This window comes from Hylobates moloch, unplaced genomic scaffold (genome assembly GCF_009828535.3).
Source record: "Hylobates moloch isolate HMO894 unplaced genomic scaffold, HMol_V3 SCAFFOLD_3, whole genome shotgun sequence".
NCBI classification, from domain to species: domain Eukaryota; kingdom Metazoa; phylum Chordata; class Mammalia; order Primates; family Hylobatidae; genus Hylobates; species Hylobates moloch.
The window spans coordinates 145,627,779-145,644,342 of record NW_026652278.1 but is presented as its reverse complement, the minus strand read 5'-3'; the positions used below and the strand labels follow the sequence as shown (position 1 = coordinate 145,644,342).

The 16,564-nt window shown below is 42.7% G+C and overlaps 1 protein-coding gene across 2 annotated transcripts in view; it reads left to right on the top strand.

The window, feature by feature from the left end:
- The first annotated feature begins 216 nt into the window (after positions 1-216).
- Positions 217-16,564, top strand: part of DCHS2 (dachsous cadherin-related 2) — a 276,456-nt gene continuing 260,108 nt past the window's right edge. The window contains exon 1 of one of the 2 annotated variants that reach the window (XM_032148516.2): positions 217-2,691. In XM_032148516.2, the coding sequence (XP_032004407.1) occupies positions 655-2,691 (2,037 nt within the window). In that variant the 5' untranslated portion in view covers positions 217-654. The remainder of the gene's footprint in view (positions 2,692-16,564) is intronic. The other variant, XM_058436843.1, reaches the window with a different exon arrangement.

Sequence of the window (16,564 nt, the reverse complement as noted above, 5' to 3'; positions counted from 1 at the left end):
GAGTTTGCCCTCGTGTGCGCCGCGTCACACGGCGGGGAGGGGAAGGCAGGCGGCGGAGGCTGGGTCGGAGCAGGAGTCGCGCGGTCCCTGGCGCCCAGAGACACCGCGGGGAACGACCGCCCCGCCCCCGGAGCAGCGGACCGGGCCGCAGACCTCCTTTCCCTCCTCCCTCTCTCCCTCCTCCCCAGCGCCCTGACTCCCTGCCTCCTCGCCCTTACTCCACCCCCACTCCGGCCCGATCTCCATCCTCTCCTTGTGTGTGCGCGCTTCAAATAATCTCCTCCTTTTTGGCAAAAGAAATAATGCACCTGACTTTACCAGGGGGGAACAACCAGCCGAGTAGAACAAGGAACAGATGTAAAAGGAATAAAAGGCGAGAGAAAAACAGGTGAGACTCGTTTAAAGAAATCCAGAGGCAGAAGAGGTGGCTGCCGCGGCAGAGGCAGCTAGAGCTTCCCTGTCTGCGTGAGCTGCAGGCAGAGGACGCTTTCACCAGTTGCAGATGTAACCTCGGGAATTCCTGGGTCCGTCGGTTTGTTTGCCAAACAGTCTTTTCTTCTCTGGCTCAGACACTGAAGAGGCTCCTGGATTGTTCAGTGATCCCGCCACAAGCTGGCAGTTACCCGAGAGCCTTCCCAAGGAGCTGGAGGAGAAATGAGCCCTTGTGGGCGGAAGATGGGCGAAGGGCGTCAGCAGCGGCGGGCTCCCGTCGGGAAGCTCCTTCTCGTCCCCGGGAGGAGAGATACACCCCATGGGCGGTCAGGCAGCAGCAGCGCCAGGACGCAGAGCTCCCTGCTCTGGCTCTTGGTGCACGTGTGGCTGTGGGCGGCCTCGGGCTCGTCTGCCCAGTTGTTCAACCTCACCCTTTCCGTAGATGAGGGGCTTCCCCCGGACACCCTGGTCGGTGACATCCGCGCCGGGCTGCCGGCCGCGCAGCAGCAGGAGGGGAGCGGCTTCTTTCTGTCGGAGGACTCCGATGACTCCCCGCTGCTGGACGACTTCCACGTGCACCCGGACACCGGTATCATCCGCACTGCGCGGCGCCTGGACCGCGAGCGGCGGGACCACTACAGCTTCGTCGCCGCCACGCTTCTGGGTGCTGTGGTGCAGGTGGAGATTCGCGTCAACGACGTGAATGACCACTCGCCTCGCTTTCCCCTCGACTCCCTGCAACTCGACGTCTCCGAGCTCAGCCCGCCAGGGACCGCCTTCCGCCTGCCAGGTGCCCACGATCCCGACGCCGGACTGTTCAGCACTCAGGGCTACACCCTGGTGCAACCGTCTGACCTGCCCAAGGACCCCGCAGGCCCGTTCTTCCAGTTGCGCTACCGGACTCCGGGGCCACTACCGTCACCGCTTTTGCCAGGCTCCTCGTCGCCCCTGGAGCCTCTAGATCTGGTGCTGCTGCGGCGCTTGGACCGAGAGGAGGCGGCGGCGCACCGGCTGCAGATCGAGGCATGGGACGGCGGCCGCCCCCGGCGCACTGGCCGCCTGAGCGTGGAGCTGCGCGTGCTGGACGAGAACGACAACCCGCCGGTCTTTGAGCAGGACGAGTACCAAGTCGCAGTGCGCGAGGACGCCCAGCCGGGCGCTGAGGTCTGTCGCGTGCGCGCCACCGACCGCGACCTGGGGCCCAATGGCTTCGTGCGCTACAGCGTCCGCGCCCGGCAAGTGCCCGGGGCGGGTAGCGGCGGCGGGGCACTGGGCGACGCGGCCTACTTCGCCGTGGAGGAGCTGAGCGGCGCGGTGCGAGTGCGGAGACCTCTGGACCGCGAGGCACAGGCCTGGCACCAGCTGGTGGTGGAGGCCCGCGATGGAGGCGCCGAGCCTGAGGTTGCCACGGTGCGCGTGTCCATCGCCGTGCTGGACGTGAATGACAACCGGCCAGCAATTCACGTGCTCTTTCTCACAGAGGGAGGTGTCGCCCGTGTCTCTGAAGGCGCCCAACCGGGCGACTACGTGGCTCGCGTCTCGGTGTCTGACGCGGACGGTGACTGGGAGAAGGAAGATGAGGCCACAGGGGAGCTTGGTGTGGGTCTTGGAGACGGGAGCATCTCGCTGTCCTTGGAAGGCGGAGAGGGAGACTTCGCGTTGCTGCCCGGCGGCTCCCCAGGGGTATTTTTCCTTTGCGTGGAGGGGCCCCTGGACAGAGAGAGCCGCGATCTGTATGAGTTACTACTGGTGGCCACGGACGCGGGGTCCCCGCCGCTGAGCACGGAGGAGACGCTGCTGCTCCGGGTCGCTGACCTCAATGACCAACCACCTCTCTTCAGCCAACAGCATTACAAGGCCTCAGTGTCCGAGGCCGCGGCCCCTGGCACTGTAGTCATGTGGGTCAGCGCCTCCGATGCCGACGAGGCAGGCACTGATCACGCCTGGCTGCGCTACACTGTAGTCCAACTCTCGGCTCCCTGCAATCAAGGGGCTCTGCCCACCGCAGAATGTGGACCATCTTTTGCCATTGATTCCGAAAGCGGTGCGATCAGCACTATCCAGACTCTAGACCGAGAGGTCCAGGAGGCGGTGGAGCTGAGAGTGGTGGCCCAGGACCTCGGAGAGCCCCCGCTCTCTGCCACCTGCCTGGTGAGCATCACCGTAGATGATGTGAATGACAACGAGCCCATCTTCTGGAGGCAGGTGTACAATGCCACCATTGCAGAGCATGCCCCGGTTGGACACTGCTTTCTGCAGGTGAGTGCATCAGGCCTGTGGGCCAACCTGAAGTTCTGGGAAGGGATGGAGAGGGTTGTGGGTTGGCCTAGGAAATTGTGATGTGGAGGATAATATTCCAGCTCTCAAATACAAGACTGGCTGTAGTTCCCCCTCTACAGTGAGATGAATGATGCCCTCTAGTCACCTAACTTTTTTTTGCCAGAGTCTTGGCTACATGATCTCTAAGGTCCTTTCAACTTGACTTTTAGATCTTGATTTATCTTATTGAAGCCTGATTTCTTTCATGCTGGATGTGTGCACCTAAATAGGTTCAGGAGGAACCGCCCATTCTAAATCAGACCTCTTCCAACTGACAGTGTCTCACATTGTATCATATAAATATATGTGTGTGTATATATATATATATACACACACACACACACACACACATATATATATATATTTTTTTTGTTTTGTTTTGTTTTGTTTTGTTTTGGTCAGAGTGTCACTCTGTTGCCCAGGCTGGAGTGCAGTGTCTCAATCTCAGCTCACTGCAACCTCCTTTTCCCAGACTCAAGCAATTCTCCTGCCTGCCACCATACCTGGCTAATTTTTGTATTTTTTTAGTGGAGATGGGGTTTTACCATGTGTGCCAGGCTGGTCTCGAACTCCTGACCTCAGGTGATCTGCCCTCCTTAACCTCCCAAAGTGCTGGGATTACAGGGGTGAGCCACCATGCCCAGCAATGTCTCATATTTTTTTTAACAGCTTTATGAGGCAACGTAGGGAATAAGGTAGTTCTCATAAGTGAGTTGTTCAAATGACCAAGTGTATGTCTTTATACACTGACACTGTTTGGAGTTACCATTTCCAGAGACTTCTTACACGTTTTCCTACCTTCCTTCGAAGCTTACAAAGGTTGGATGAAGACTGAAGTCATCTTTATTAGTTAGCATCAGGTGTGAGCTAGGCTCCTTCCATGATGCTTTCAGGACTCTGAGGGGCAGTGGGACTCAATTATCCTTTATAAAATTGGGCATTGTACACTGCTTTTTGATTTGGGTGTTTTGCCTTTTATAGTTTTCCTGATTTCTCCTTCACTATCAGAATGGCATGTTTTGCCCCCTTCCAGGCCATACCTTTTTTTTGCTTCTGATTTCCTATTTGTTTCTTTTTTATTTTTTTGAGACAGGGTCTTGCTTTGTGGCCCAAAATGGAGTACAGTGGCACAATCATGGCTCACTGAAGCCTGAACCTCCCAGGGTAAAGTGATTCTCCCACCTCAGTCTCCCAAGTAGCTGCAAGCACAGGCATGCGCCAACATGGCTGGCTAATTTTTAAATAATTTGTAGGGACGAGGTCTAGCTGTGTTCCCCAGGCTGGTCTCAAACTCCTGGGCTCAAGTGATACTCCCGCCTCAGCCTCCCAAAGTGCTGGGATTACAGGCATAAGCCACTGTGCCTGGCCAATTTCCTATTTCTTATTTGATGGGAGATAATCAAATTTCCAAGATTGATTTATTTACTCTGAAATAACTTGAGTAAATATATCTAGCCTGAAGAGCTTACCAGGGAATGAAGCTCTAAAGCTTTATTTTGCTCTCAGCCTGGGTTGTTTTAAGATGTTTGCTGCTTACTTTCTGGTTCTCAGGGAGTTCAGGCTTTAGCTTTGCAAGTTATGTCTCAAATAATAACCTTTAGATAATTGAGGTGCTACTGCAAAGTAAAAGTGGGTTTCATGACTGCTTCCACCATTTTAATCTTTTGGGTATTTGGGTGATAATAATCTCCATCCCTTTCTTTAGAGTGATTGACAGCTCTGAGTTGCTAGATTATTAAAAAGTGGCTTGATATGAATTAATGCTTGCTGATGAAATGGACAAATCCACACATATTAGTGACTAACATTGTCAAAGTATATTTCTCTCTCAAGCAGAGTCTGATGTGAAGCAACTTGGCTGTTTCTCCTCCATCTGAGAGAGCCAGGCCTGAGAGTGACTTAAACAACCTCCGCCAATGTCACATTAGCCAGAGCTCAGCCATGCAGCCTCAGATGTACTGCAAAGGAGGCTGAGAAATGTAGAGGAGCCCGGGTATGCCAGTGCCCACTGATAGTTTCTTCCACGGATTTCCAAAAATGAAAGTCATAATAGGTGACAGGTTGGACAAGTTGACTTCCAATATTCCTTCCACCTGGAACTCCCTGAAGATCTTGGTATGAATAGTACAACTTGGCTAGGAAAATAAGCGGGGTGGATTAATTATGACTTTTTTGATGAAAGCCTGTCTTTAGAGTTGTTTCTATCATCGTGAGATGATTCTTCTATGAGGTGTGAGTTTATCCCATTGTTACGACTCCATATGTGGTAGATCCATTATGGTGAGCTCAGCTTGGCTTACATGTAGGACTGCACCTCCAACAATTGCAACAAACCTTTCCAGGTTGCCAAGTATTGCTGCAGACAGCATTAAATTGTGCTGACTAGAATTTCTGGAAATTCCAGCGATCTAGCCCCTCAAGATTTGCTAAAGCCTCTTAGTCACTGGGCTCTCTGGTGGCCTCTCCAAGGCAGCTATATGAACTTTCTGTGTTCCATACGCCTCGCAGCTGACTTACCCCCTAATTTCCATATGAGATTCAAAGAAGCGTCTTCCTTCTTTCTACTCTCTCAGTCTTTCTTTATACCACTTTGCAAAAACCAACTCCCCCATCTTGCCTTTGAGTCTCAGGACACCTCCTGTGTTCCATGGCTTTGCTTAATGACATTACATACATTCCTTGTAACTGTACCTTCTTTCTGTTGCCATCTACAAGTTTTTCTCCTTACAGCTTATATCTGCTCAAGTTGCCTTTGTCAAAATCAAACAAAAACAAAAGGAAATACAGGAAAAACAAAATATTTCCTAGATTTCCTGTAAGATAATACCATGTCGTCTGATAAAAACAAACCCTTAAACTTCAAGTTGTCTTAGTGGTTACTCCACATCCCCAATGTTTGGGGTCCTACCACTCTAGTTGCTGCTCCTGCTGGCACTATGGTGCTGGCCACCCTCCCCTCTCCAAGTGCTGGCTGAACTCTTATATTCTCATGCCCAGATGAGACCTTTCCAAAGACTTATGAGTGAGGCAGAGCTGAGGGAATTAATGCAGAGGACAAGAACCATTAGCAAACTGAGATAGATAACCTCTAGCTACAAAAGGTTTTTATAACATTGTAAGCACTTGTCTGGACTTCTTAATAACTCAGTCTCTGCCTGTCTCAGGTGAAGAGCCTCTTCTTAACAATCCACCCCTCAGGAGTTCCTTTCAATCTCTTGCTGCCTTCTTGGTCAAGACAGAGAGGGGATTCCACTCTGCAGACACCCAGAGATTTTCCTCCAGTCCTAATGTTTTTCGCTCAGATAACTGTCAAAAAGATTAACTTCAACCTCTAGACAAGATCTCCATCCTCCACCCTACACTAAGTCTGATGTTGTGAGCTGCATTTGCAGCTTTTATCTTAGAACCAGATATTAGTCTGTACTAAGTATAACTCCAGCATTGAGACCTGAATTACATGTGAAAACATGAAGAATATTCTTTCATACTCCCTCAAATACAAGTACTATGTTCATTCATTAATTCATTTATTTATCCAAACAACAGCATTCATTAATTCAATAACATTGATTGAATTCAACAACATCTAACCAACAAATACTTATTGAATATCTATTACATGCCAGGAACTGTTCTTGGTGCTGGGGACAGCAACAAGCAAAATGGGCAAGGTGCTTGCTAGCAGAGCTTATAGTGTGTTCTCCATCTCCTTCCCTTCTCTGTCAGTCCTTGTGAATGAATGACATGTGCCTGACTCCCACTTGCTGATCACCCCTTCTCCATGTGTTCTGACCTTCTCCCATCACTGTACTAAATTCTGCCTCTCAAGAGGCGTGTATCTATGTTTCTTTCAAATCCAATGGGCTTTTCTTAGTCATAACCTCCCTCATGCTCTCTGAAGCATTTTGGACTGCTGACAACTTCCTCTTTCTTGCATGCATCTTTTTCACTGCCCTTACATTCTGCCTCTCTCTTGCTAATTCCTCTTTTTCCTTTTTTCTCTTGTGCCACCCCACACTCAATGTGGTAGAGGCATTCCCAAAGGCTCTGTCTTCCCCTCACTCCTTGCCTTTCTATAATCTCTTCCTGTATATTCCCAGAAGTTCATTTAAAAAAAAAAAAGCTCGTAACACCACATGGATGTAAGGATTGGAGATAACTGGTATTTCACGGTAGAAAGTGGTATGTAGAGCTTTAAAGGTGGGAAAGTAGATCTATCCAGTAGATCGGGGATTCTCTGTTATGTACATTTTTATTTACAACCTGTCATGGATGCATTCCACTGTAGCTGCACATTTTGTGTGTATGTAGGAATGTGTAATGCATTTCTAGGTATGATCATCTCCAAAAGAGAACCACTTAGGATAGACTTCAGAAAGTTGTGATCAGTAAGATTTCCCTTCTCTGAGGATTGAAATCTTACAATAAATTGATTTCATTAACAACTAAATTCCAGATATCTATTAATGGTCCCCTCACCTTTTAAATTATAGATGAAAAGTGAGCAACTGTGGAAGTAATTTATATTTTCATAGCCCTTTAGGGAAATTATGCTAAATCATTTTTACAAATGACAGGTTATTTGAATCTTACTGAATTAAAGTCTTCATTTAATCAAAATATGTGCTTTGTAGTGAAAGTAGATCAGGTAAATATAATCAGAAATATGAATTAATTGAAAATCTATGTAATCCATGGGGATAGGAGGAATTGGAATAATCACAGTGCGTCTGGTTCCTGTAGTGAAGTAATGGGAGGCCGTTTTGGAGACATGGGAGATGTCAGTGTTTGCGCAGAGTTTGGCCTTTATTATTATGGAAATACATGGGAGATATGGGAGGTTTGTGAATAGAGATTGACACGTGAAAAGTAACGTTTTAGGAAGAGTCATCTTAAATTAGTAGAAAGAATAGAAAAAAGTAAGGAGGGAAACCAGGTAGGAGAGTTCTGAGTCTCTTGTAATAACACATATTCAGCTACACGGGCCTGAATTGGAATGGTAGTGAAGCGTAAGAGGAAGGATGTCCTTAGAGGTATCACAAAGGAATAATTGGTACAACTTGTATAGATGTGAGTGAGAAGCTGGTGGAAGGAGTAAAAAATGACACCATGTTTTCCATCTGGATTAGTGGGAAGAATAGGAAAAGCTGGAGGTGAGAGTTTTGGGGGAAAGATGCTGGCTCTCTCGAGTTTTTTATTTCAGTGTGAATTAATGGCCAGTAGTATAGGAGAATACCTCTTGAAGGCTATTTAGAGCTTCAGAACTACTAACAGGAGACAGTGTAAGGTTGGAGACATAAACTTGGAAGTTACTCATGTGGAGGTGATACTTAAAGCTTTGAAAGTGACAGGATAATGAGAGAAGAGTCAACAGCTAAGGACACTGGCTGGGACGAGGGTCTTGCGACTCATATGATGTTGGGGGGCAGGTCTCTGTGATGATAATGCTATGTGCTTGTATTCCTGAGCCTCCAGGACCACAACCCAGAGAGATGGTTGGCATCTTACTCCATTTTCTGAGCTCCTCAGCACAGCTTCTGAGATATTCAGCCTCCCATGCCACAGTCCCAGGCATTAAGGCACTCATTATTTGAATCTGCCTGTTTCTCTCTCCTCTTATTCCTGTTTCCTATGGACCATCTGGTCAGTCCCCATGTGCAGTGAAGACAATGACAGCCTGTTTTAGTCATTGTTGTCCCCATTGTAACTCTTGTCATCCAGGCAATTTGGTCTCATGTTTCTTCAGTTGACCCGGTTTTGATGTCCTTATTGTTACTTCCTCTCCAGGAACCCTACCCTACAGCCATCCCCATTCCTGTAATCTGGAATCATTTAGAACAACTCTACCTCTTATGTCTCATCTCACTCTCTGATCACAGCTTGCCAGCCTTTCCGCTTTCTCAGCCTTTGATTTGGTTTGCATTTATTTTTTAATCTAGATTTTTTTCTAGAAGACTTGCCCTTTCTTTTCTCTTCTTGTATATCACCCCCCTCCTTGCTTTAGTTCCTTCTCTGTTCAGTTGTAATTCTTCCATGCACCAAACTAACCCTTCCTCTTCCATACTTGTATACATATCACCAACAGTAGATCTCTCCAACTGTATCTCTCCCTGCCCCACACACTCTCTGAAACACTCAGACTACAGGGGACTGCTCGAGTAATTCCAAGTGATAATAGAGGCTACTTAGAATAGAATTTAAGTATGGTATTTTAGTATCAGCCAGGCCCTCGACTCTGTTGAGTAATTTTGTTGTATTCATCTAAGCATCTCTTCCACAACCTCATTCGCTTTAAGCATCATAGCCTGCTGCCTTTACTCTTTACAGGTAACTATGCTTCCTACTCAGTAGAGGCTAGTAGTTGAAAACTTGCTTGTGTTTTTGCCTGCCACCATGAGGCTTTTTGTAAATGCACCATCCAATCCCTAGGGACTAGGTGATTTTTCTTTGTCCAAATCAAACTTACCCATTCATATTCTCCCATCCATCTCTCCATCCATCCGTCCAACAATCCCCTATTCCATCTTCTCTGACATGGATTCTCAATCATTCCATTTCTGCTTTATCTTTTACCTCTACCTCTATACTTACTTATTCTCTTAGCATATAATATGACTCTTTCATAGTTTGTAATATTTAAAAACTAAGTATATGAGGGTCTTTTTCGCTCACTTCTTTCCTCAATGTCCTGTAGGAGTTGATGTCTGCTACCCGTTGGCCCATTTTTTTTCCCCAGGCCTTTCCTACTCAAAGAAGAGTTCTGGAAACCTGTGCTGCTATCTTTTACAATGTCTGATATCTCTTGATGATGGACTCAGTACTCTGTTTTGGTTCTTGAGCAAAATTGGCCTTCTTTCTCATCTGTTAGTGTCAAGAAGTTGTGAAAAAAATGTAGCTGCTAAAGTGTAAGAAATGACATATGGAATTTATTTTTGCTCATTTCTTAATGTTATACACTGTAGTTGACGGAAGCCATTAACTGATATGTTTCATATGAGAAGAAATGGTTGAATCAATCAAAATAGTATATTCTATTGAACAGGCAGAAGTGTCTTAGTCTTGATTATTTTTTAAATAATCTTGCTACACTCACTTTTTACTGGATGGTTTTTGGGCATACTAACCCTACCATATCTGTACAGTAAGACACCGTGTCTTCCTTTCTCAATAATTCTGTTTTGAATTTCCTTTTAAACAGCCCAGGCTGTTACCTTCATTTCAGGCTTTATCACTTTCCCATAAACATGCAGATCTCAGAGTCCACTGATGAAGTGTGTGAAAGCTCTTTGGTAGAGAGGATGAAAGAGGTTTGCTCATTCTCATTATTTCCAGGTGTCCTTCATTTGGACAGAAGAAGAGTAATCCCGTGGATAAAAGCTTGCAATGCAGAGTGAAACATACCCGAGTTTAAATTTCAGCTCCGTTACTTAATAGCTTAACCTCAAGTAAATTCCTAAACCTTTATAAGCCTCAATTTTGTCATCCATAAAATAGGGATGATAATGGGATTCACCTGGTAGGGTTATTGTGGCGCTTAAATGAGATTATGCATATCCAGGACACAGAGCACTGCCTAGCACATGGTAAACTCCTAGGAAAGTTTACCATTATATGTAATTTCACTTGAGTGTGATTAAACTATGGAGCTAAGAGAGAGTGAGAAAAAGAAACGTCAGGCTGGGCATGGTGGCTCTTGTCTGTAATCCCAGCAGTTTGGGAGGCTGAGGTGGATGGACAGCTTGGAGTTTGAGACCAGCCTGGGCAACAGCAAAACCTTTGCAAAAAATACAAAAGTTAGCCAGATGTGGTGATATGCACCTGTAGTCCCAGCTACTTGGGAGGCTGAGATGGGAGGATCAGTTGAGCCTGGGAGGTTGAGGCTGCAGTGAGCCATGATTGCACCACTGCACCCCAGCCTGGGTGACAGAGCAAGACCCTGTCTCCAATAAAATAAAATTAAATAATAAAATAAAATAAAAGTCAGTTTTTTATTTTAAAAATTCCTATGGCTAGTCATGTTAAATGGCCAGAGATATGATCTCAATAGATACTCTAGGAAAACCATTGTCCTATTAATACCCGGGGCTTCCATCCCAAATTCAGTCAGCTTCCTACCTTGGACAGCTAAACAGGAGCTGTTTGTACAAAATTTACTAACAAAAAGGGACATCAGTTAAAAATTATTTGTATGCCACTTTTAAGAAAGCTGAACAACACAAATCTTTCCTTGTAATTTCTTTTGCATATTAAGGGAAACATTATTAAAATAATTGTTAACATATTATTATAATTAGAATATTAGGCCAGGCAGTGGCTCATGCCTGTAATCTCAGCACTTTGGGAGGCCTGTGTTGGGGAGTGCTTGAGGCCAGGAGTTTGAGGCCAGCCTGGGCAACATAAACCCTATCTCTGTTTTAAGAAAATAAATTTTAAAAAGAATATTAATGTAAAACTTTGTTCAGTTGAACTGATTTGTATTGTGTGTGTACTAAATATATTGATAGCCCTTCATGCAATCAAGTAAATTGTTTATACATGCTTTATAGAAATTAAAATCTTTATTTTCTATTTTAAATGACTATAATAATTTGTAATTATTGCATACTTGCTTTGATGACACTGTTGATTTATTTCATACTAAATTCTCAGATTAGAAAATGCCATCTCCTTGATGCTTTTGAAAAATGTATTATGGCAAAAGGCAGGGAAGACCTGTAGTAGAGCTTCACTTTCATGAGAATAGCTAAGAAGAAAGAACAAAACAGAACTTGGCAATTTTTGAGTGGCTTCATTACTGATGACAGTTAATCTAAAAATTCTGTTCAATATGACAAACCATCCTCCAACTTTCAAAGCTCTTTTGTTCAGATTATTCTGAAATTTCCTTTGTTCTTCATTTCAATTAACTGTATAGAATTAGCAATTGTTACAGGTATGATTTCAAGAGATTAAATGTTTTTAGCCTTACCGTATATGGCCTTAAACACGATTTGATTTTTAACAATTGTTTAGTTAGAAACTCCTCATGTTGTATGTTCATCTTTATTTCTACATTTGGAAACACAGAGGAAGTTAATGTTTATTTAGAGATTGACTTCTCTGGTCCTAAGAATATCTATTATACAAGAACCAAGTTATGAAGTAAAGAGCAACCTAAGCTTATGCACTGTTTACTCTCCTTTGAAGTATAGATTATTTTAAGTAGGAACGGTTAAAAATAATACAAAGGCTGTTCTGTTACATTGTGTATAAACAAGAACACAATATTTCAGTGCTGTCAGATATATTTCCTGGACTCATCTTACAAGAATTTTTATATGGCATTTTTCTTGCGTAGAATCTAATTGTCATGCCTATGTCTGTTTCACTTCCACTGCCTCTATCAGCGGCCAGCATAAAGAAGAGAGGTGACAGAGAGGCCAGTTTATAAATTAATGTTTGATGGTATTAGAGGTAATTTGCTTGCTGGCATTAAACATATAGATTCTACATATATCACAGCATACTCTTAATACCACAACATGAATTTAATAAGTTTACCTTGAGTCTTGAATCTTAGTAGATTTTAAAAGAAAGATAATTTTTTTGGAACACAGTAGTATTCAGATTTGCCATTTATACAGAGGAGTACAACTGTGCTCTACTCTAAATTCATAATATCTTAAGGCTACTTTATCATTATTTCTCTAAATGTGTTTTAACATCTGAAGTACAGTTACCACATTTGTCTGTTACTTGTGAAGAAAACTTTTTTTAAAAAAATGAGAAAGCTTATTCCATGTGCCAGCAGGAATCTTTCTAGAGAGTGCTTTTTCTTTATTTTAAAATATTTTTTTCTGCTCTATTCTTTCTTTTCTCTCTTTCAGAGACTCCAAATATACATATGTTAGGCCTTTAGATCTGAGGCCCTGAGGCTCTGTTCATTTTTCTTTTCAATAATTTTCTATTCTTCAGATCAGATGGCTTATATTATTTTCAAATTCACTCTCATGTTCTTCATCACCATCCTGCTGTTAAGCCCTTTTAACACATTTTTAATTTATTATATCTTTCACTTATACAATTTTCATTTTATTCTGTCTTATGGTTTCTGTTTCTTTGCTGATATTATCTATCTTTTTCATTCATTACAAGACTGTCTTCCTTTACCTCATATAATAGCTGCTTTAAAGTTTTTATCTGTGAATTCTAGTATCGGTGTCATCTGTGTTTGACTTCTTTAATTGCTTTTTGTCTTGTAAATGTATCATATTTCTCTAGTTTTTCAGATATTGAATACTTTTTCCCTTTATTCCGGACATTCTGTGCGTTATGTTGTGGAGACCGTAGATTCTTCTGAGTGTTACGTTCTTCTGAATAATGTTGATGTTTTTGTTTTAGCAGGTAATCAACTTGATTGGACTCAAACTGCAAATTCTAACTCTCAGGCACCTGTGAAAGCCCCATTTCAGTTCTGTTTTTTCTTAACTGGGCTGTTTTCAGTCCATATCCCATGCATGCGGAGCTCAGAGGTCAGTCAGAAATTTGGGCATAGTTCATGTACAGAATTTCAAGCTTGCCCAGATTTCCCCTCTCTAAGATTTCCCTCTTTCTGATGGCTATGGTTGCCTGGAACCCTATCCTAAGGTTCTTGTGTCCAGAAAGACTCTGTGTTTCTAGTGACTCTAGCCACCCTGCATGGTGCCTTGACTGCTACCCAACCTCAGGTTCACAGCCTACATAAATCATCCTCAAAAAATGGGAAATTCACTCCATATAGGTCCATTCTTCCATTTTGGACCCCTTGTAAAAAGTTGAATGCTTTTACTCACCCCTAGAAGGTTCAAGTATTTTTTGTTTCTGTTTTATTTAAAGTTTACAGTTGTTACATGCAGGAGGGTAGGTTTCAGTAGGCGTATACTCAGTCATACCAGAAGCAAAACTCCTCTTTATTCTTGCGTTTCAATTTCTATTAATTTCAATGAGAGTCAGATGACTAAGACTTCATAGTAAGAGTCCTTTGAAAATAAAGCCTGTAGAATTTTACTCTAGTTGTATAATATATTACATTGTTCTTGAGTGATAGCTATTGTACACAGCTGCAAAGGTTTACTAGGTCAATGTGTTCTGGATTAACTAGCATTACTAGTAGTAAATGCTAACAGTTTAAAATTATTTAAGTATTTTTAAGCTTCACCTAGTGTGAACAAATTATTGCATGTATTTATGATTATGGAATTTTAATTGAATAATTGTGATAATCCTTCATGGAAAAGTAGAAATAGAAATCAACTCCATGAATTAGCTGATAATATTTCCCACCCTATTTGGGATTGACTAGGACATATAGGAAAAGTCATTCACTGTGACCCATTTGAGGAACATCAGTCCTTAGCAAGCCCTGACCACATGATAAGAACCACTTAAGATTGTTAAAAATCATAAATACTAAGTTTTGAATGCCAAAGACACTTTCATCTTAAGTAGAAATTTATTTTGCTATTTCTCTTTTTGAGAGTCAACGCTCTGGGACCCAAATATCTCACAATTATCTCTCACCGAGTACAACGTTCTCTTATCATGTATCAGATAGAAACTGACATTTCCTTTGATAATTGCTTTCTTTCCAAATAATCTATAACACAAATCTGATTATGTTACTCATGCTGAGCACCTTCCGTGGCTTTGCACTACTTGTAAGATCAAGTTCACATCTGATCCATTCTGCCTGCCTCTCTATCATTGTTTCAAGGGACTCTTCCCCAGTCCTCTGTATTTCAAAAAGGCACCATGCTTTTTCTCAGCTCAGGCCTTTGTGCTATGTTATGGTCTGAATGTTTGTATGTCTCCAAAATTCATACGTTGAAGTCCTAATCCTCAATGTGATCCTTTTGGGAGGTGGGGCCTTTGAGAGATAATTAGGTTTAGATGAAGTTATGAGGGTTGCATCTGCATGATGGAATTAGTGTCCTTATAAGAGAAAGAGAGAGGAGTTGAATCTCTTTCCGCCATGTGAGGCTACATCAAGTGGTCACCTGTCCACAAACCAGGAGGAGGGCCCTCACCAGAACCCAACCGTGCTGGCACTTTGAGTTTGGACTTTCAGCCTCCAGAACCATGAGAAATAAACTTCTGTTGTTGAAGTGTTTCAGCCACCCAGCCTACAGTATTTTGTTATGGCAGCCTGAGCTGAGTAAGACACTCTAATTCTTCCCTTTGCATTGAATATGCTGTCCTTGTCCTCTCTGCCATGAGTTTCCCCTTCCCCTAGCTAACTTTTACTTTTTTCTTAAAAATATCATGTCCTTAGGAGCCTTCCTTGACCACCTAGGCTCCCCACTTGCCCACTGTTAGTTAAGTTCCCATCTTATAAACACCTAAAGATAATATGCATTATGCGATAGTAAAGATAATATCTCTTATCATATATCAGATAGAACCTGACATTTCCTGATACCGCGTAATGCGTATTATGTTCTGCAGCATTCCTCACAGGTAACCACTTAGTATCTGCTTCCCTGCTCATTATAAGCATCATGAGATGATGGCAGAGAGCTTACCCATCTTGCCTACTGCTGAGTGCTTAGTAAAATGCTTGGCACATAATAAAAGCAAAATTTGTTCAATGATAAGATGAAATGCCCTGCATGGTAGCCACATAAAAGAGTGTTGATTGCTTGAAGAATTGGGCACATTCTGCAGGGTAACAGTGAAGTCTATCTATAATCTTTCATGTTCTTGCAGCTTTCTGAAAAGCAGTGCTGTCATTGAAATGCCTGCCATAAACATTATACAACAGTAAGACAATTAATACCCTTTTTGTGTTGTAATTTAGTATCAGACAGATCTTTCCATTTCATGTAAAAAACATGATCTTTGTGCCTCTCTTTGCTGTCAGAATATGAAGCTATGAATTTTGCATATTAGCAGAAATACTACCAGAGTGATTTTGTTTCTTAAATGTCTCAAGTTAATAATCTGCTGTTTGGTCTTTTAACCTTGAGTTTCCATGTCTCCACTTGTAAGAAATCACTTTTTAAAAAGCATATATATTTCTCATTGTTATGCAAAAAATTTGGGTAGCAGATTTGAGAACACAATATTTTAACTTTTTAATTTATTCTGTTCTCTAGTTTGAAAAATGAAACAATTGAAAACTTAAAAAAACAATTATAGTAGATATATTTCCTCTCGTTTTTGGAGAAATGCCAATATTGTGAGGCACTTTCCCAATCCTTTTAAGCAGAATATCAGTTGATTTATTAATAGTTATGTGCTCAGTGAGACACAGCAAGAGGAAAGAACAGATAGGCTTGAATCTATCTGGCTCTGTGTTTCATAAGCTGTGTGTATTGAACCTCATTTTATTAATCTAGAAAATGGGATAATAATATGTACTTTGAAGGGTTATTTTGAGAATTGAAGATAATGTATTTAAAGCACTAGCACATGTAAGCACTTAAAAAGTTTCAGCAATTTCTTATAAGTGGAGGCATGGAAAGTCAACCAGACGTTGTTAGGACTGGCTCTTACTGGACTGGGTGAGATTTCTGGGTGAAGCAATGTGGGAAATATTTACTACATAAAGGTAAATAGCATGTGAGTCCTCTGTCTGCTGGGTTAATTTTCTTGATTTACTTTGACTAACTAGGACTTACTTGCTTTTGTCTTAACAAATAATGGGACTGGACGTGGTCATAAATAATACATCCTAATCTTGAGAAAAACTAAGATATGGCTGTACTAAATGCAAAAAAAAAGTGTGGCTAATTTATTCCTTTAAGATTTCAGTCCTTTAAGCTTATGAATTAAATGACTCTACCCTTGAAACTTT